Here is a 22024-nt window from a genome sequence, read left to right as displayed (position 1 = left end):
GTGCTCATGATGTAACTGATGATATTAACAAGTGTCTGTGGTGTGTGGTCTGTGAAGGTGTCAAGGAAAAAATGGACCCACGAAATTCTTGTTACTTTTTATTGTTTTTATGTTTGAGTTATGAATATGACTTTAATCTAATGTATATTGGGATAAACTCACTGCTGAGGTAAATTGTTTGCCTAAAACTTTCACACAGTAGTGTACATGCGTAGAGATATAGATAGATTGATTAATTAAACATGGTAATAGTATATACTCTCTCTGTCTCTCTCTTTTTCTGAAGTCCACTATGTGGTCAGTGTTGTTAAGCTGTATTGGCCTGTTGGTGGCGCTGTATGCGCTGTGTTTGTGGATTATTCCTGCTGTGGTGCAGTACAGCGGCTGCCTGGCTCTGTTGTGGCATGATGTCATAGTGGAGAAGTCTCTGGACACCGTAACCAGGACTACCCGACCACAAGTGAGTTGCACACACACATACTTGAACCCACATATTACGAGTCAAAATGATGACGCTCCATTGAAGAAGTCTGTGGCTGTTTCTCACGTATAGTGTGAGAAAACCCACAATCAAATCCTGGTCGAGAGATTTAAAGTGATCTGACATAAAGAACAACAATTGTTGATGGGTAATTGCTTTCTAGCAGTTGGTGTAGTGTAGTTGAGGGTAATACCACTGCCCTCCTCTGTACCTCTGAGCTCAGGCCAAGACCTAAATAAAAATGAAAAAATGAGTGTAAAATAAAACACTGCTGGGATAAGTCTGTGCCCCAGTGTGCAAAGCAAGGCCCGTAAAGGCATTGTTGAGTGAGTTTGGTGTGGAAGAACTTAACAGCCCTCACAGAGCCCTGTCCTCCACCCCTTCAAACACCTTTAGGGTGAACTAGAACGGAGATTGCGAGCCAGCCCCTCTTGTACAACATCAGTGTCTTGCCTCACAAATGAATCTCTGGATAAATGGACAAAAATTCCAACAGACACACTCCAAAATCTTGTAGAAATCCTTCCCAGGAGAGTGAAAGTTGTTATAGTTGCAAAAGGAGGACAAACTCAATACTTATGAATTTAGAATGGGATTTCTTGAAAGCTCCTGTTGTAATGTGCAGGTGTCCCAATATCTTTGTCCATATAGTGCATGTATTAACAAAATAAGTCAGTTAGCACATTCACCCTGCTCTTTTACCTATGTTTGATTTAGCGATTGCTGAAAGCAGTGCAGGACAGAGCAATCAGAGGAAATCCTAAGAGTGTAATCTCAGTCATAGACCATTACTGCAGAAACCAGGAGTGGGCCATGAACGTGGGAGATGAGAAAGGTAAAGCCACATCACACTCATCAAGTTACTTTGCATAATATTCCCTATTCATCTTTCCCCAAATGTAGTGATGATTTAAGAATGCATGATGCTAACTGATGGAGTATAAGTCTCCACTATTTGTTAGCTACATTATCCAAGTAGATCAGACTTTCCATCAAATGAGGATGTTCTTGGATTTAGCCTGTCCAGAGATGACCCCTAGTCCAGGGTCTTGCGGGAGGAGTATGAGAAGACAATTAATTTTTATCAATATTTTTTATTTTTTAATGAAATTGTTTAAAATAAATAATTGATTATTACTTTTTTTTTTTTTGATAAGCAGTTATAAACATATCCCTGGTATTTAAATCCTGTTCAAATGACTCTCTAACGTCTTTTACTCTAATTCTTTTCTCACTTGAGGTGGTATCTTTTTTGGCCATAGACTGTGTACAGCATGCTAGCTACAAAGAAGCTTCATACCTCCCAATCTGCAGTCTGATTACAGTTTAGGCCAGGAAATCAAAGTGAAAATCAAATCTGAGTGCTATAGAATTATTGGTCATCATGGGTTTACGGGGAACCTGTATTATACAAGATTCCCAAAATTATAGCCTTATACAGCTGTATGCTGAATGAAGATGGCAGTTTGGACCATATTCATGTGTGCTGGTAATGTTCTTACTCAAATTAAATATGTTCCTTACATGTTCTGGTGATCTTATTCTCTCTCTGTCTTCACCAAATTGACAGCTCAATTTATCATGGATGAAGTGTTTTTTGGTAGCTGCTCTGTTTTGATTGGCTTTCAGACCTGAATCCTTTACATTTAACCAGTCTTTCTTCTAATTGGTCTATGGGCTGAAATGCCTAATTATTTTTACTATCTAATGTTATTAAAATTAAGGTAGAGAAGTAAAAGAACTTTGTCATAAAATAACTTCCAGTATCACAAAAGTGAGTACACCCCTCACATTTCTGCAAATATTTTATTGTATCTTTTCATAGGGCAACACCATAGAAATTAAACTTGGATATTACTCTAACCTGGAGGCACCAAACCTGCAAAAAATGTCTTGGACCTACATGTCTTCATCACAAGTATAAAGATAAGTTATATTGACAGAGATATGGCCTTAAATGACTTCTGCCTAGTAAAACCAAAAAAGTTGGGACAGCAGGTAAAATAAAAAAAACAAAAAACAAAGCATTTATTTGTAAATCCACTTTGACCTGTTTTTAAATGGAAATATCTTTGCCTTTGGCAAGATATTTAGTATTTTATGTTATCAATTTTATAGTATTTTGTAAATATAAATTAATTCTGAAATTGGTGCCTGCAACATGTTATAGGAAAGTTGGAATGGGGCAATTTGAGACTAGGTGCATTCAATGTTCAAAATAAAAAAGCTTTTTAACAGGTGATGCAATCATGTTTGGCTATAAAGGACAATAATATACACGTTGTATGTTAATACTGCTCATAAAGACTGAGTTTTGGAAAATATAGCCTGGTCTGATGAATCTCAATTTCTGCTAAGAGACTCAGATGGTAGGATCAGAATTTGGCATCAACAGCGTGTATTCATGGAACCAATCAGCCTGGTGTCAACAGAACAGACAAGTGGCGGTGGTGTAATGGTGTGGGGAATGTATTCTTGGTTTATTTTGGGCCCCTTAATACCAATCAATTACCGCTTATATGCCATAGCTTTTTTGGGGTACTTTGCTCACCACATGCATCCCTTTATTTGTCCCTTTTCTTATGGCTACTTTTCCACTTTATAATGTCTCATGTCACAAAGCGAAAGTCACCTCAAGCTAGATTTATGAACATGACAATGAGTTAAAAGTTTCAAAGTTTCAAGGTTTCAAGTTAATTTATCATTTGCAAAACATGTCAGAACATTTATGCATTGAAATGCTTGTGGTGAGGCTCAGATTATCACTCTACAGAAAATAAATAATTAAACAAAAAACAAACTGAAATACATTAAATATACACAAAATATAGAGACAATATACATTTTAAAGTGACTTAGTGTTAAGGTGTGATTGTCCATAGCAGAGATATGATATAATAATAATAATAATAATAATAATAATAATAATAATAATAATGCTCCTCTCCTTGGATCACCACCTTATCGTGGTGGAGGGGTTTGCGTGCTTGAATGATCTTAGGAGCTATGTTGTCTGGAGCAAAAGCTCCTGGTAGGGTCTCCCATGGCAAACTGGTCCTAGGTGACAGGTGAGACAAAGTGTGATCCATAATAACCCCTTTTTTACTCATGGTGCCCGGCCGGGCCCAGCCCGAAGGAGTTACATGAGTCCCCCCTCCCATCGACCCACCACCAATGGGAGGGGCAGTAGTAGGGGTTCGGTGCGTTGTGGATCGGGCAGTGTCCAAAGGCGTGGGCCTTGGCGTTCTGATTCTCGGTTGCTGAAACTGGCTTTTGGAACTTGGAACGTTACCTCACTGGCGGGGAAGGAGCCTGAGTTGGTGCGCGAGGTTGAGAGATACCGACTAGATATAGTCGGGCTCACCTCAACACACAGCTTGGGCTCTGGGTCCAATCTCCTTGAGAGGGGCTGGACTTTATTCTTTTCTGGAGTTGCCCATGGTGAGAGGTGGCGGGCAGGTGTGGGCTTTCTCATAGCCCCTCGACTCGGTGCTTGTATGTTGGGGTTTTCTCCGGTGGACGAGAGGGTAGCTTCCCTACGCCTTCGGGTTGGGGAACGGGTCCTGACTGCTGTCTGTGCTTATGCACTGAACAGCAGTTCAGAGTACCCAGCCTTCTTAGAGTCCTTGGGAAGGGTGCTTGAAAGTGCTCCTCCTGGAGACTCTATTGTCCTACTGGGGGACTTCAACGCTCACGTGGGCAATGACAGTGAGACCTGGAGGGGTGTGATTGGGAGGAATGGCCTCTCTGATCTGAACCCGAGTGGTGTTCAGTTTTTGGACTTCTGCACAAACCACAGTTTGTCCATCACGAACACCATGTTTGAACACAAGGATGTCCATAAGTGCACATGGCACCAGGACACCCTAGGCCGCAGTTCAATGATTGACTTTGTAGTCGTGTCATCGGACTTGCGGCCATGTGTTTTGGACACTCGAGTAAAGAGAGGAGCTGAGCTGTCAACTGATCACCACCTGGTGGTGAGTTGGATCAGGTGGTGGGGGAAGATGCCGGTCAGACCAGGCAAGCCCAAACGCATAGTGAGGGTTTGCTGGGAACGTCTAGCAGAAGAACCTGTCAGATTGATCTTCAACTCACACCTCCGTCAGAACTTTGACCAGATATCGGGGGAGGTGGGGGACATTGACTCAGAATGGGCCATGTTCCGTTCCTCCATTGCTGAAGCGGCTGACTGTAGCTGTGGCCGTAAGGTAGTTGGTGCCTGTCGGGGCGGTAATCCTCGAACCCGGTGGTGGACACCCCAGGTAAGAGATGCCGTCAAGCTGAAGAAGGACTCCTACCGGGCATGGTTGGCCTGTGGGACACCAGAGGCAGCTGGCAGGTATCGACAGGCCAAGCGATCTGCGGCTTCAGTTGTTGCCAAGGCAAAAACCTGTGTATGGGAGGAGTTTGGTGAGGCCTTGGAAACTGACTTTAAGTCGGCTCCGAAAAGATTCTGGCAAACCGTAAGGCGACTCAGAAGGGGAAAGCAGTGTGCCGCTAGCACTGTATATAGTGGAGATGGTGTGCTGCTGACTTCGACTGAAGACGTCATTGGGCGGTGGAAGGAATACTTTGAGGACCTTCTCAATCAAATCAAATCAAATCAAATTTATTTATATAGCGCTTTTTACAACTGATGTTGTCACAAAGCAGCTTTACAAAAATGGGAATCACAGCACAGAGAATCAGACAAAACACTGAACATAATATACAGAATATACAGAACCCCCGTGAGCGCTGAGGCAAGGAAAAACTCCCTCAGAGCTGGAGGAGGAAGAAACCTCGGGAGGACCAAGACTCACATCTAAAGGGGGGACCATCCTACCACTGGTCAGACAACTTATAAGTTAAACATTGAAAAGTCAATTTTACATCCACGCAGTTCTAATATATTCAGGTGTGTATAATCAACAGTGGAAACAATTAGAGTTCATATAGATTTGGATGTGATCTGTAGTGGAGAAGCTGCGTTCCAGAAACTTCCATCAGTCTGGTCAATCAGGGGGACAGGGGGACTTGAGGGTGGGACATCCATCAGTATTGGGCCGGACCGGTGGACAGTCAGTAACTCGGAGGAAGGAAAGATTTAGGAATTAGTTTAGACTGGATTTATGAAGAACAGAAAATGTAAAAAATTATCAGAGTGTGACTAATGACTCCGGCAGGTCTGAATATGACAGCCTAACTAAAGGGAGAGAGCCAGAAGGTAACATAGACACGGAGGCTCCCTGAGACACTGGCATTCACCCACTCCACCGTCCACAAACCTGAGTGACTGCATGTAGTGAGTGACAGCAGCACCAGCATCTCAGTTTACCCACAATTCACTATGTCCATGAACCCCTGGATCTGCAGCCTTATCTAAAGGGAATTAACATTAACTACCAAAAGCTAAACTAAACAAGTAAGTTTTTAGTCTAGACTTAAAGATTGAGACTGTGTCTGAGTCCCGAACATTATCGGGGAGATTATGCCAGAGTTGGGGCGCTTTATAAGAGAAAGCTCTTCCTCCTGCAGAGCTTCTCTGAATTTTGGGAACTACTAGGAAGCCAGCACCCTGTGATCTAAGTAATCGTGGTGGTTCATAATAGGAGATAAGGTCTCTCAGATACTCAGGAGCGAGCCCATGTAGGGCTTTATACGTTAACAGGAGAATTTTATAGTCTATGCGGAATTTGACTGGAAGCCAGTGAAGAGCTGATAGGACTGGACTAATATGGTCAAATTTTCTAGTTTTAGTAAGGACCCTGGCTGCAGCATTTTGAACTAGCTGAAGTTTATTTAAGTTACTGCTAGAACATCCTGACAGTAGCGCATTACAGTAGTCTAGCCTTGACGTAATGAAGGCATGTACTAATTTTTCTGCGTCATGTAAGGATAAAGCATTTCTTAGCTTGGCGATGTTACGGAGATGTAGAAAAGCTGTTTTAGTAACATTAGATATGTGTTTATCAAATGCTAGATCTGAATCTATGATAACGCCAAGATTTTTAGCTGTTGAACCAGGTGTGACTGAGAAGTCGGCCAGATTCAACATTAGGTGTGATCATTTATTTCTAGCAGCTTTAGGGCCTAATAGAAGAACTTCTGTTTTATCACTATTTAATAGAAGAAAGTTGTGTGACATCCATGATTTCACATCTTTTACGCAATCCTCCATTTTCTTTATTCTCTGTTTGTCATCAGGTTTGGCTGATATGAAGAGCTGCGTGTCGTCTGCATAACAATGAAAATTAACATTATGTTTTCTAATAACTTTGCCCAGGGGGAGCATGTATAACGTAAATAATAACGGTCCTAAGATAGAGCCTTGTGGAACTCCATATCTAACCTTTGTATAATTGGAGGGTATATTATTTACCCTCACAAACTGAAAACGATCGGTCAAGTATGATTTGAACCATGATAAGGCAGTTCCAGTTATACCGACCATTTTCTCTAATCTTTCTAGGAGGATATTATGATCTATTGTATCAAAAGCTGCGCTCAGATCAAGAAGTACCAGTAAAGAAACGCAGCCTTGGTCAGCGGCAAGAAGCAGATCATTTGTTATCTTAACTAGAGCTGTCTCAGTGCTATGATGAGGCCTAAATCCAGATTGGAATTTTTCATAGATCTGGTTTCTTTGCAGATAAGAGCCAAGTTGTTGGGCCACGGCCTTTTCTAAAATCTTAGAAATAAATGGTAAATTTGAAATAGGTCTATAGTTAGATAGTACACTAGGATCAAGATTTGGTTTCTTGATCAAAGGTTTAATTACTGCTAGTTTAAAGGCTTTGGGAACATACCCCAGGTTTAATGATGAGTTTACTATTGTTAATAGTGGTTTAATTATGTCTGGTAATACCTGTTTTAATAGTTTTGTGGGAACTGCATCAAGTGTACAGGTTGTGCAGTTTGATGAGGAGATAATTTTCTCCAGTTCTAAATGATGTAGTGGGTTAAAAACTTCCAACCTGACTTCGGTAGCTGGATTTTGTTCTATATCAGCCACACCAGATGACAGACAAGATGTGCTATTTATCTGTTGAATTTTGTCCCGAATATTTTCGATTTTATTATCAAAATAGTCCATAAAAGCATTGCTAGTGTGGATTGCTGGAATCTGAGGATCAGTACCTGCCTGATTTTTAGTCAGTTTAGAAATAACACTAAAGAGAACTCTAGGGTTGTTTTTATTAATCTCGATCTGAGAGGCCAGATACTCTGAGCGGGCTTTATTAATTTCTCTTCTATATTCAACAATACTGTCTTTCCAAGCAGAGTGGAATACTTCCAGTTTGGTTGATCGCCATTTTCGCTCAAAATTTCGTACTAATTGCTTTAAAGTACGAGTTTGGTCGTTATACCACAGCGCAAGTTTTTTCTGTCTCTCTTTTTTGTGTTTAAGTGGTGCTACACCATCTAAAGTAGACCGGAAGGTATTTTCTAAACAATCAGTTAGTTTGTCTAGTTCTGCTGGGTTACCTGGAGAGTACACTATGGTTGATAAATCAGGAAGGTTATCAGTAAATTGTTGAGCGGTAAAGGGCGTTATTGAACGTTTCATAGAGTAGCTGGGGGATGTACGTATATTATGACTAAGATGAAGTTTAAAAGAAATAAGATAATGATCTGAGATTACTGAGGTTTGAGAAAGAATATCTAGGTTATCTATGCTAACACCCAGGGTCAAAACCAGATCCAGAGTATGATTACAGTAATGCGTAGGTCCTGTTACATTTTGAGCAATACCAACTGAGTCTAGAATTGATGCAAAAGCCTTTTTTAATGAGTCATCAACTTTTTCAAAATGAATGTTGAAGTCTCCTACTATAATTACTTTATCACTACAAACTGCTAAATCTGCAGCGAAATCACTAAATTCTTTTAAAAATTCTACATAGGGTCCTGGTGGTCTGTAAATATTAATTAAAGAAAATGCATTCTGTTTTGTAATTGGATTAATTATATTGATGTAAAGAAGCTCAAAAGAAGTGAAATTATCATAGTGTTTCTGATTGACAGCTAGGGAATTTCTAAAAATTATGCAGACCCCGCCTCCTCTACCGGACGATCTGGGGTTGTGTATATAATTATAGCCTGCAGGGGTGGCTTCGTTTAATGCTAAATATTCATCGGGTCTAATCCAGGTTTCAGTGAGGCACAACACATCAAATTTCTGATCAGTTATGATTTCATTCACTATTACTGCTTTTGAATTTAGAGATCTTATGTTAAGTAAACCAATCTTTAGTTTTGAAGTGCTAGTGCTACAGTCTGGATATGATTGTTTAATATACGTTAGGTTATTTAGATTTACTGTTTGAGTTTTTTGACATTTATGTTTGACTCGGGGGACAGACACAGTCTGAATACATTGGTATCTAGGTAACGTCTCTTTGCAGCTCACAGACGGTCGGTTAAGCCTCTCTGTCTGCGGCCTGGTCCCGGCTCCGGTTTGTCAGCAGCTTCTAAGGCTACTGCTACTCTGCCGACTAACTAAGAGACTATGTGCTATGCTGCACGAAAGTAAGGCAGCACCATCCCGCGTGGGGTGGACACCATCCCTACCTAAAAGACCAGGCTTGCCCTCAAACATTAGCCAGTTGTCTATAAAGCCCACATGATTGTCCGTACACCACTTGGACATCCAGCGGTTCAGCGAAGAAAGCCTGCTGTAAGCTTCAAGCCTGCTGTAAGCAATCCCACCGACACGTTCTCCAGTGAGGAGGCTGAGTCTGGGGACATGGGAATAGGCTTGTCCATTACTGAGGCCGAAGTCGCTAAGGTAGTTAAGAAGCTCCTTGGTGGCAAGGCTCCAGGGTTGGATGAGGTCCGCCCTGAGTTCCTCAAGGCTCTGGATGTTGTGGGGCTGTCTTGGCTGACACGCCTTTTCAACATTGCGTGGACATCGGGGGCGGTGCCACTGGATTGGCAGACTGGGGTGGTGGTGCCTCTTTTTAAAAAAGGGGACCGGAGGGTGTGTTCCAACTACAGGGGAATCACACTCCTCAGCCTCCCTGGCAAGGTCTATGCAGGGGTACTGGAGAAGAGAGTCCGGCTTATAGTCGAACCTCGGATCCAGGAGGAACAGTGCGGGTTCCGCCCTGGTCGTGGAACACTGGACCAACTCTTCACCCTCTCCAGGATTCTGGAGGGTTCATGGGAGTTTGCCCAACCAGTCCACATGTGCTTTGTGGATCTGGAGAAGGCATTCGACTGTGTTCCCCGGGGTATTCTGTGGGAGGTGCTTCGGGAGTACGGGGTACATGGAGTTTGGTTCGCATAGCCGGCAGTAAGTCAGACTCGTTCCCAGTGAGAGTTGGACTCCGTCAGGGCTGCCCTTTGTCACCGATTCTATTCATAATTTTTATGGATAGAATTTCTAGGCGCAGTCAAGGGATGGAGGGTGTCCGGTTTGGTGACCTCAGGGTCACATCACTGCTGTTTGCAGATGATGTGGTCCTATTGGGGACATCAGGCCACGAACTTCAGCTTTCGCTGAATCGGTTTGCAGCCGAGTGTGAAGCGGCTGGGATGAGAATCAGTACCTCTAAATCCGAGACCATGGTTCTCAGGCGGAAAAGGGTGGAGAGCCCTCTCTGGGTCGGGGATAGGCTCTTGCCTCAAGTGGAGGAGTTCAAGTATCTCGGGGTCTTGTTCACGAGTGATGGTACAAGGGAGCGGGAGATTGACAGGCGGATTGGTGCTGGGTCAGCAGTGATGCGGGCTCTTTACCGGTCTGTTGTGGTAAAGAAAGAGCTGAGCCATAAGGCAAGGCTCTCGATTTACCGGTCGATCTACGTTCCCACCCTCACCTATGGTCATGAGCTTTGGGTAATGACTGAAAGAATAAGATCACGAATACAAGCGGCCGAAATGAGTTTCCTCCGCAGGGTGTCTGGACTCTCCCTTAGAGATAGGGTGAGAAGTTCGGTCATCCGGGAGGGACTCGGAGTAGAGCCGCTGCTTCTTCACGTCGAGAGGAGCCAGCTGAGGTGGTTCGGGCATCTGGTTAGGATGCCTCCTGGACGCCTCCCTCGGGAGGTGTCACAGGCGAGTCCACCTGGGAGGAGGCCCCGGGGAAGACCCAGGACACGCTGGCGCGACTATATCGCCCAGCTGGCCTGGGAGCGCCTCGGAATCCCCCTTGGAGAGCTGGTGGAAGTGGCTGGGGAAAGGGAGGTCTGGGCTTCATTGCTTAGGATGCTGCCCCCGCGACCCGAACCCCGGACAAGCGGAAGATAATGGATGGATGGATGGATGGAATAATAATGCTGACAAAGTGACAGAGTGAAATAGTAACTGGGGAAGGAACAGCTTCACAGCTTGTTCAGAAGTCTGATAGCCTGTGGGTAGAAACTGTTCATTAACTGGGTTATTCTAGGCTGTATGCTGTGAAATCTCCTGCCTGATGGCAGGATGGTGAGCAGGTAGACTGCTGGGTGACACTGTCTGACCGGATCTTTGTGGTCTTCCTGAGGCAGCGGGACTGGTAGATGTTTATAGCCTGTGGTGGCTTCTGCCATCCTCACCACTCCTTTAAGGGCCTTGTGCTCGCAGGCAGTGCAGCTGCTGTACCAGACAGTAATGAAGCCTGTGAGGATGTTCTCTATGGTGCATCTGTAGAAGTTGGTGAGGATCTGAGGAGGCAGACCAGATGATGCAGAGATGCGAGTTTAAACCCAAATCTGTGAGTTTAGGAATGAGTTTGGCAGGGATGATTGTGTTGAATGCTGAGTTGTAATCTATGAACAGCATTCTTACTTATGTGTTTTTTTCTGTCAAGGTGTGCTAGAGCAGTGTGTATTGTTAGTGCAGCAGCGTTGTCTGTGGATCTGTTGGAGCAGTATGCAAATTGGTTAAGGTCCATGGTGGCTGGAAGTGTTGAGCAGATGTGAGTTTTAAACAGCCACTTGAAGCACTTCATCACTGTAGATGTCAGTGCAAATGGGCAGTAGTAATTCAGGCAGGTGACAGACGATTTCTTGGGGACTGGAACAATTGTGGTTTCCTTAAAACACTTGTTTTCGATGACAATCTTAAGAAGAAGTTAAAGACATCAGTGAAAACCTCAGCCAGCTGTATGGCACATGCTTTAAGTACATGGGACCGGGTGCCTTGCGTGGGTTAACTGCCCTGAAGGGTCTCACAACCTCAGACAGGGGAATGGCTAGAGCACAGCTCTCCTCATCTACTGTACGTTTCTCAGCAGGTGAGTTGTTAGTTGCCTCAAAACGAGCATAATGAGCATTAAGTTCATCTGCAAGTGAGGAGGAAGAGCCCCTCAGTGTTCTTCAGTGGCCTTGCCAGTTGCTGTATCCATTGGATCTGAACCCAATTATACACCTTTGGGATGTGGTAGAACAGGGAATTTGCTCCATGAATGTGCATCAGAAAAATGTGCAGGAATTGTTTTATGCCATCATGTCAACATGGGCCAGAATCTAAAAGGAATGTTTCCAACATCTTGTAGAATCCATGCCATGAAGAATTGAGGCTGTTTTTAGAGCAAAGGGAGGCCCTACAAAGTATTAGTGTAGTGTTCCTAATAAAGTGCCTGGTGTGGATATGCAATGTCTTGTATTGTGTTTTTGTACTGTTTCCTATCTAATATACATCAAACAGGATTTACTGATCGCTGTTTTCTGTTTTTATTAGCATTTTTAGTGCATACTTTCCCAATATTTTTGGAATTGGGTTTGTAGTTGTGGAAAAAACAAGACAGAAAAATTTCACAAAAATATTATGAAAACAGCATTTATCAATGCATAGATCACTTCACACCACGTCTCCACCAGGACACTATAGCCCACCCCCCCCCCAAAAAAAAACATCAGCCACATTTTAATCTCTAGACCTACTCTATGTTGGTCTGGAAGCTCAACTGTAAAAGTAAAGAAGAAAACTTTGGGCACCAACATTTTGGCAAAGTTTTAATAATAGTACATTTGGGGGGTATGGAAGTTGTGTAAATTTCGTTCTACGCTGAGTTATCCATTTAAAGTTGCTTTATCCACTTTCTATGTCTAGACTCAGATTTAACAGATTTAATGCACACTGAACTCTTTGCTTGTGTGTGTGTCTCTATTCACACCATGTGACTGTCCATGTGTTTGTGTGTGTGAACTGACGTAGGTTTTATCCTGGACTCAGTAGTGAGTGAGTTAAATCCCCAGACAGTGCTGGAGTTGGGGACATATTGTGGATACTCTGCTGTTCGTATTGGTCGGCTGTTGCACTCTGGTGCCCGGCTGCTGACTCTGGAGTTTAACCCGGATTATGCTGCAGTGGCCCGGGAGGTCATTAGCTGGGCCGGTCTGGAGAACACTGTAAGAGACACAAAAATACAGACAGTTGCCAATATATACTATGCACTAGATCCATAGACCATAGATCATAATATATAAATAATAAATTCATAAAATGTACTGCTTTTGAAAACAACTGTGGCTGAAAAGCTTACATTTAATGAATTTAATACTTGTGCATTAGTGTAATATGTGAAGACCAACAGAAGAGCTGCTGTTCCTAAAATAACTGAGAATGCTTCAGTAAATTGTGCTCATGATGTAATTGATATCAAGTCTCTGTGGTGGCTGTGAAGGTGTCAAGGAAAAATATGGACCCAAGAAATTCTTGTTAGTTTTTATTGTTTTTATGTTTATTTAAAAATATGACTTTACTCTAATTTGTACTGTGATAAATTCACTGCTGAGGTAAATTGTTAAAGAATTTGCACAGTACTGTACATTAGAATCTTATTGCATCTTATCAAAGCTAACTCTGTAATTGTTGTTTTTTCATTTACATTTTTTTTACATCATTTGAAAACATCAGATGAATGTTACATTATACTGTATGTACAATTCACTGTGAATGAACTAACATAAAATCCAAAGGTAGCGTAAAATTGGCCATTTTAGAAAATTTGGAGGTTTTGCTGCAATAGCAATGATGTAAATCTGTGGCTAAGGTAATGGTAAAATGTTTTTGCTCCATTGGCAGGTGCAGCTGGTAGAGGGGGCATCTGGGGACTGGATTCCGCGCCTCAGGGAACACTTTGGGATTCATACCTTTGACTTTATTTTCCTGGATCACTGGAAAGAAGGCTACCTAGCTGATATTAAACTATTGGAGGTATGAAAAGTTAACAGAAACTTTATATTTAACAAATACCTTTATATCTTTATATCTTTAATGATTTTTTTTTATGTTGGTTTATGTTGGTCTGGTGCTGGTTTAGTTGGTCACCAGCATCCAAAACTCAACATATGCTGGTTTTAGTGGTGATCACCATAACAGCTTCAATTGCTGCTGATCAGCATACCAGCTTTTGAACTGGAGCTATGAGGCAAATGTAGCTACAAGTAATGGAAACTTATACACAGCCAACACACCAACACATGCTTCAAACTGCATTAAGCTGTTAAGTAATTGCAAGTAGACTAGCCTGTAGTGTCTAACACTGTATGACAGTGTTAGACACTACAGTTGGCACTACTAGTTGGTCACCAGCATCCAAAACTCAACATATGCTGGTTTTAGTGGTGATCACCATAACAGCTTCCATTGCTGCTGATCAGCATACCAGCTTTTGAACTGGAGCTATGAGGCAAATGTAGCTACAAGTAATGGAAACTTATACACAGCCAACACACCAACACATGCCTCAAACTGCATTAAGCTGTTAAGTAATTGCAAGTAGACTAGCCTGTAGTGTCTAACACAGTATGACAAACTGTTACCTACAAAATAAAACAAAGTTACAGACAAAACTCAGGCTTCAAGATGACTGATACTACTAGTGTGATTATTAGTCTGAGGCTCTCATTAGCTGATTCATGACATTCTCTATCACTGCCCCCTCTTTTCCTCACTGAAGGAGTGCAGGCTTCTCCGGAAAGGCACTGTCCTGCTGGCTGACAACGTTGTCTGTCCAGGAGCTCCGGATTATCTGGAATATGTGCGCAAAAGTCCCTTATACGACAGCCGGTACTTTAAATCTCACCTGGAGTACACAAAAGCAGAGGATGGCTTGGAGAAATCGGTTTATCTGGGTTAGAGTGGCCCCTGCTGGATGCTTTAGCCTAAGGCTAAAGACATGTTTTGTGTCATACGAAAATGTACACTTTCACTGTGTTAATATCCATTTCTAAGCCGCTTCTCCCTCAGGGTAATGTGTTAATTTAAATTATATATTATATATTACATGTAAAGCAGTATTGCTTAAAGATGAATTCGGACCTTAAACTAGAGTTTGTTATTTGTTGTGTTATGCAGTATTCTGTAGCTTAGCATTATATTCCTCACCCTCAGTGAGTTAAAGACTTAGCTGTCCAGCGTTAAAGTTAGCTAACTGATTTCTAGTGATAAAAGTTCTAAACAGCCCACTCCAAAATCCACACCTAAACAGCTGTAGTTTTTAAAAGGTGTTTCCACCTTCAAGATACATCATCAAGTATTTACATATATTCATCATCTAGTATTTACATAAGAAAATCTCATTGCAACAACAGTGTAGAAGGCAAATTGGTTCATTGTTCATTTTGGCCAGACTGCAACTTTAAGTAACTCAGCATCCCTGTATTGCCACAATAAAGTACTTACTTTGCTGTACCAGAAGAGGGCAGAATCATACTGACCACGCTGCTCCATAATGCAGTCTTAATGCAGAAATACTTTACAATCCACACATAACTGAATTAACATTATTGTTTAATATGAGACAGTATGCTTATTATGTAACTTATTTGCATTAGAATTATTTTAATTTCTTGCTACATGCTTTAACCTTATCAATAAAACAATTCCCTTTTGTTTGCCGTTTTTATTCACACTCACTGGCAACAGTATACTTATCTTATATCCACACTGATTGTCAATTTTGCCCAGCCCAGTTATCATGTAAGTGCACATTGTATTTCTCTTCTTAAGTTTTGTAATGTATTCTGACCCATCTGCGTAATTTGTTAGTCGATCCCCATTACTCCTTTATCAATGGTCAAAGCCCCCGCTGGCCCACTCCTGAGGGTTATATTATTTCAGCACTTTAGTGACACTGACATGGTGAGTCATGGACGATGACTGTAAATACAAATTACACACATTAGGAGAAAAAGATTTAAATCTAATATCACACTAAACAGAAAAGCCATTTTCACATTTTTCTCATTATTTCTATGTATGTAATATACATACCATTCTCTTTTTACAACCCCAATTCCAGTGAAGTTGGGACATTATGTAAATAATACATTAAAAACAGAATGATGATTTGCAAATCCTTTTCAACCTATATTCAATTGAATACACTACAAAGACAAGATATTTAACGCTCAAACGGATGAATTTTATTGTTTTTTTGCAAATATTCACTCATTTTGAATTTGATGCCTGCAACATGTTCCAAAGAAGTTGGGGCAGGGGCAACAAAAGACTGGGAAAGTTGAGGAATGCTGAGAAAACACCTGTTTGGAACATTCCACAGATGAACAGGTTAATTGGAAATTAATTGTCATGACTGAGTATAAAGGGAGCATCCCTGAAAGGCTCAGTCATTCACAAGCAAGGATGGGGCGAGGTGGACAACTGCGTGAGCAAATAGTCCAACAGTTTAAGAACAACATTTCTCAATGTGCAATTGCAAGGAATATAGGGTCTTCACCAATAATATCATCAAAAGATTCTGTAATATCATCAGATAATCTGGAGAAATCTCTGCAAGTAAGCGGCAAGGCAGAAAACCACCACTGAATGCCTGTGACCTTCGATTCCTCAGGCGGTGCTGCATTAAAAATCCACATCATTCTGTAATGGATATTACCACATGGGCTCAGGAACACTTCAGAAAACCATTGTCAGTGAACACAGTTCGTCACTCCATCTACAAGTGCAAGTCAAAACTCTGCCATGCGAAAGCGAAAGTCATATATCAACACCACCTAGAAACGCTGCTGACTTCTCTGGGCCCGAGCTCATCTGAGATGGACTGACGCAAAGTGGAAAAGTGTCCTGTGGTCCTGAGTCCACATATAAAATTGTTTTTGGAAATCATGGACGTTGTGTTCTCTGGGCCAAAGAGGAAAAGGACTGTCTGGATTTTTATCAGCGCAAAGCTTATAAGCCAGCATCTCTGATGGTATGGGGGTGTGTTAGTGCCCATGGCAGGGGTAACTTGCACATCTGTGAAGGCACCATTAATGCTGAAAGGTACATACAGGTTTTGGAGCAACATATGCTGCCATCCAAGCAATGTCTTTTGCAGGGACGTCCCTGCTTATTTCAACAGGACAATGCCAAGCCACATTCAGCACAAGTTACAACAGTGTGGCTTCGTAGTGAAAGAGTGCAGGCATTAGACTGGCCTGCCTGCAGTCCAGACCTGTCTCCCATTGAAAATGTGTGACGCATTATGAAGCGCAAAATACAACAACGGAGACCCCGGACTGTTGAGCAACTAAAGCTGTACATCATGCAAGAATGGGAAAGAATTCCACCTACAAAGCTTCAACAATTAGTGTCCTCAGTTCCCAAATGCTTATTGAGTGTTGTTAAAAGAAAAGGGGATGCAACACAGTGGTAAACATGCCCCTATCCCAACTTCTTTGGATTGTGTTGCAGGCATCAAATTCAAAATTAGTGAATATTTGCAAAAAACAATAAAGTTTATCTGTTTGAACATTAAATATCTTGTCTTTGTAGTGTATTCAATTGAATATAGGTTGAAAAGTATTTGCAAATCATCACATTCTGTTTTTATTTATGTTTTACATAACGTCCCAACTTCATTGGAATTGGGGTTGTACATTTTCTTTTTCGTATATTCCCTTTTCTCATTAACAGCTTCTTGGCTGGTACACATCTATTTACACCCATAGCAGTGAGTTGTCTTCTCCCAATGAAAGAATGGACAGAAACACTTTTGGATTATTTTAGATCTGAAGCAAAGGTGAAGCTTGATTAACTCTGATCACTCAGATATGAAAGTTCTAAGTACTATTTTAGTATTGGTGGTCTACCAGATCTTGCACAGTTGTTAGGAGTCACACTTCAGTGCTACTAGCATGAATAAGGGGACAAGAATTTGGAGCTTTGGAGGGCAACAATAGTCATCAAGTTTCTGGCAGCAACTGGATGCTCCCTAATGGAGGCTCTCCTGCTTTCAGACTTGGCACAATGTTGCTGACCCATATTTTAACACTTTATCAACACAATATCATCACTGAAAGACATTCACATTCAGTAAAACATTCTTAATACTGCATCTGCATTATTTTTTATTTTCTATGAAATCCCATTTCCATTCCAGGTAGACAAGAAAAAAATCCCCTATGTCTGTATGTTTCGTTCTCTGTTTCTGTCAGCATAGTCATACCAGAATTCATAACACAAAATATGTTGGTTTTGCTGGTGACCAGTTGTGCTAGTCTGTGTTTTTTTATAACTGGGATACGCAGGAAATTGCAGGCAAGATTTTCCTTATCAACCTGGCAGGAATAGGCTTCCATAATTTTCTGCCAGAGTGTCCAGTAATTTCTCTTCTGCTGCTCTTTGGTGGATCATATTAACTGAATATTACACACTATCACTTAAGAGGTCACATGACCGTGAGGCCAGCTAGATTATCTCGCTCTGTCTCTTATTCTTTTTCTTTGGATAGCAGTAAAAAAAAAAAAAACAGAATAAACAGCTATAAATATTGCCTTTGAGGCAATAAAGAGACTGTTGCTCAGAGCACTACTGCCTTCCACTCTCACTGCAAAATGGAGAAAAGCTATATTCAGCAAAGTGTGCATATATATATATATATATATATATATATATATATATATATATATATATATACATACATACATACACTAACTCACATAGGCACGGCTGTAATCCCAATCTGAGCCATTAGTGCAGAGAGCGAGAGTGACTGAGAGTGAGAGCTGCGTGTGTGTGTGCGTGCGTGCGTGGGGAGGGAGCTTTTAAGGGATTTGACTGTGATTTGTAGACGCAGTTGTGGTGTGTTTGTGCTTTTGCACTTTTCTCCTCTGCTCTCCTCCATCACTGTCCAGCCTCCACTTGTCCTCTCCTCATCTCTCCAGCGATATTAAACTCAATCTGGACTCGACTCCTCTCTGAAACCGGTTTGAACTCGGCTAAATGGAAATGTGAAGCAAATTCGGAGTTTTAGGATCCTTTTTGCTCTGAAGCGTTTTGCGGATGGAGGAGTTGAGCAGCGCTGCCAGAGCGCAGCCTGAGGTAAGCGGAAGAAAACGATCGATTATAACATTAAGATATTAATCTGTTTATCCCGCAGTTCTTTGATCACTGATAACGAATTATTCCCGGTTCTGAATTCTTTTTGTCTTGAAAAAGCGCTGGTTAGACTGGAAAACGTGTTACAGTTCAACAGCGCCCTCTGGCAGACAGAGCAATTAAAAACTTTAAGTTACCATTGTTTTAACATTTCTGCATCATTCAATCATTGAGTTGTAAATAAAAATGTTTGTGAAATGGGTAATTGTAGAGAAGCTTACCAGGTCGGATTTCATCATAGTGTTGGTGAAAGGAACCAGGGGTCACGATGTCAATGCAAACATAGCCATTTTGGTTGTATGTATGTATGTATATATGTATATATATATATATAGTTCTGAGAATGCTTTGGCCTAAAATATTTTACACGCACACACACATGTATATATACATATAATATTTTAGGCCAAAGCATTCTCAGAACTATTATAAAACAACGTCTCAGATAATAACTTTCTGTGAGGTAGCTTTTAGAGGTATCAAACTCTTCTGATATCTGGTTCCTCTCACCACTGCTGCAAATAAGTAAGTTTCTCTAAATCAAGCATTTCACCACTATGAATGACTTGGCTAACATCTTACCAATTTAATTGTACAGACATGCTATAAATTGATAGAATTCCACTTTAAATGCTGGACTCAGGAGTTTAAAGAGGAGTTACTCTCTACATACTTTCTAAATTTCTGCATGAATTGATCATTAAGAGGTAAACAAAGTCATTCAGAGTGGTTTGATATGAAGTGTTACATTCTAGAGAAATTTCTGAATTTTACAGTGGTGGTTAGGAACCAGATGTCTAAAGCATTCAATGCCCCTAAAAGATATCTCACTGAAAGTTATTACTCAAAATGATTATAATTACAGTGCCTGGCACCTGAGACGATAGTTTTGAGAGAAGGTTCTTGCCTTAAATGTATTATTTTAAATACATTCATGGCACAGAGGTGCATCCAGTTGTACTGCAAACTAGTTCCCAAAGAAAACATATTTAGACACTGTCACCATCTGTAGGCACTGCCAATGTAAATAAATCTTGGCATGTTTCTTTATAGTGAATTTCACATCAGACCACTCTGAATGATTTTGTTTACATTTCAATGATTGAATTGCACAGAAAATTTTAAATAATCAGTGACGTACCCTTTGATCAAATTGTGCAGCATTCACTTACCTGTTGCACAGTTTTTACTGTGCTCAAGGAAACAGTGTATAAATAATATGTGCTGTTTTTTAATGTGAAATATTCTATTACTATTCTGATTTTAATACAATGTATAATATTTTATACTAACTGCTGAAAAGCTGCTGCTGATGCTCAGTGTAAGTGCAGTAATGTTATATAATGTAATGTTAGGACTCAATTTAATCTTTTTCAAAGCCATAAAAAACTCCCTAGTGAAATAGACTATGGTGATTTATCATGGAAAACGTCCTGAGGTGACATTCATTGAGACAAACAGGGATTTTTTTTATGATCTAAAATCTAAATGAAAAAGATTCTGCTTTCTTCTCATAATCACATTCAGTGCATGGGTAGCAGAAACTGCTACCGGTTCTATCTAAGCAGTTTCTGAAGGAGTATAGCTATCTTAATATGGATAGTATGGATTTTCCTAAAAAAGTTGGGACAGTATGTGACATGCAAAAGAAAAAAGAAAGCAATGACCTGTAAATCCACTTTGACCTGTATTTAAATGAGTATACTCTTTACACTTCGTATACAAAGAGAATATATTTTTGTTTTACCTTATCAACCTTATTGATCTTAGAAATATAGTCATTCTGAAACTGATGCCTGAAACACGTTGCAAAAAAGTTCGGACAGGGACAGTGTAACATTAAGAAGACTGTGAAATATTCAGTAAATATCTCAAACAGGTAAACAGACACATCTAGGAAAAGCAAGGATGGGTTGTGGCATAGCACTTTGTCAAGAAAAAATGCATTAACAAATAATCCAACAATGTTTCATGTGACTGCAAGGATTTTGGGTATTTCCCCTTCTATGATGCATAACGTCTTCTAAAGGTTCAGGGAACCCAGAGAACTCTCTGTACATAAAGGGCAGGCCTGAAAACCACAACTTAATGCAGATGACCCTTGACCTATGACAGCATTAAAAAACAGGCATACTTCAGTGAGGGATATCACCACATGGCGTTTATAAAGAATGTTTGTCGCTGCATCCACAAAGGCAAGTTAAGCCCTTTGTCAACAAAATCCAGAAATGCCACTGACTTTTCTAGGTGGAGGTATGTTCTGTGGTCTGTGAGTCAATCTAAAGAAGAAAAGGACACCAGGTGGTTCCAGCATAAGTTCAAAATCCATGGCCTTTCACAGCACGGATAATTTTCACATCGGTGAAGGGACCATTAATACTGAAGTATATAAACATGTTTAAGCAACATATGTTGCCTTTTAGATGCTGTCTTTTTCAAGGCTTATGTGCAGTCCAGGCAGGTCTCCATTGAAAACATGTGGCATATTATGAAGTGCATAATACAAAAACGAAGGCCTGTTTGTAAACAGAAATGGTAAAAATACTCCTATCCCAACTTTTTTGGAATGTGTTAGAGGCATATAGTTTGAAACTAGTATATATTAACAGAAAAAGATTGTGTTTTTGTATTGTTTTTCAATTGAATACAAGTCAAACAGAATTTACTAAACACAGCTTAATATACTAAACATGGCTTTTTAAATTACATTTCACATACTGTCGGAAAAAATATGTTTTGTTTGGAATTCTTTCATAGAGTTCATAATGTCAAAATATTTTGTGTTGTCTTACTATACAAAAAAAATCTTAGGTTGCAATATACAGTGAACATACAGTGGCCCCAAATTTTATTTTTGGCAAAGTATTATTAAAAAGGCAACTGGTGTGTTGTCCTTCCTACGTTCCTTCCTTCCCCCAACTTCTACATGTTTGCTTCCAAAATGGCTTTGTACACTGAATTTATAATCCTGTCTCTTAAAAAAAAATCATCTTGTTACACATTTTATGAAGTAGCCTAAAGGATATTTTAAGCACACCAAAAATGTCCAATATATTTTAGAACCACTGAACAAGTGCAAGTCCAAATGCAGAATAACAAAATGAGATGTGTACTGATGTGCAGTGTGTGCCAGCTTGCTAGCAGCAGTTCTAAGAGGTTGTAGTATTTCAGCAATAGAGTGTCCAATTAGAAATAGTCCAATCTTTCATGTACACATTACAGCACAGTATTTTAAAGTAATTTCACAGT

General features: G+C 40.6%; 2 protein-coding genes across 2 annotated transcripts in view; both read left to right on the top strand.

The window, feature by feature from the left end:
- The first annotated feature begins 292 nt into the window (after nucleotides 1–292).
- On the top strand, nucleotides 293–14676 carry comtb (catechol-O-methyltransferase b). The gene is made up of 5 exons (XM_017725162.2): nucleotides 293–460; nucleotides 1199–1316; nucleotides 12605–12798; nucleotides 13475–13606; nucleotides 14352–14676. Exons 1-5 carry the CDS (start codon nucleotides 293–295, stop codon nucleotides 14529–14531), a joined length of 792 nt encoding a protein of 263 aa, XP_017580651.1. The 3' UTR covers nucleotides 14532–14676.
- Nucleotides 14677–18484: 3808 nt separating this feature from the next.
- Nucleotides 18485–22024, top strand: part of grm6b (glutamate receptor, metabotropic 6b) — a 58654-nt gene continuing 55114 nt past the window's right edge. The window contains exon 1 of the mRNA XM_017725160.2: nucleotides 18485–18718. The gene's annotated coding sequence lies outside the window, so the exon portion shown is untranslated. The remainder of the gene's footprint in view (nucleotides 18719–22024) is intronic.

Source organism: Pygocentrus nattereri, chromosome 21 (genome assembly GCF_015220715.1).
Source record: "Pygocentrus nattereri isolate fPygNat1 chromosome 21, fPygNat1.pri, whole genome shotgun sequence".
NCBI classification, from domain to species: Eukaryota; Metazoa; Chordata; class Actinopteri; order Characiformes; family Serrasalmidae; genus Pygocentrus; species Pygocentrus nattereri.
Note: the sequence above shows the minus strand (reverse complement) of the source record. Positions and strands in the feature narration are given on the sequence as shown.

Coding starts and splice junctions, on each gene's coding strand:
- comtb (XM_017725162.2), top strand. CDS start 293: ATGTGGTCAGTGTTGTTAAGCTGTATTGGCCTGTTGGTGGCGCTGTAT. Junction 12,799..13,474: donor GGGCCGGTCTGGAGAACACT/GTAAGAGACACA, acceptor CTCCATTGGCAG/GTGCAGCTGGTAGAGGGGGC. Junction 13,607..14,351: donor CTGATATTAAACTATTGGAG/GTATGAAAAGTT, acceptor TCCTCACTGAAG/GAGTGCAGGCTTCTCCGGAA.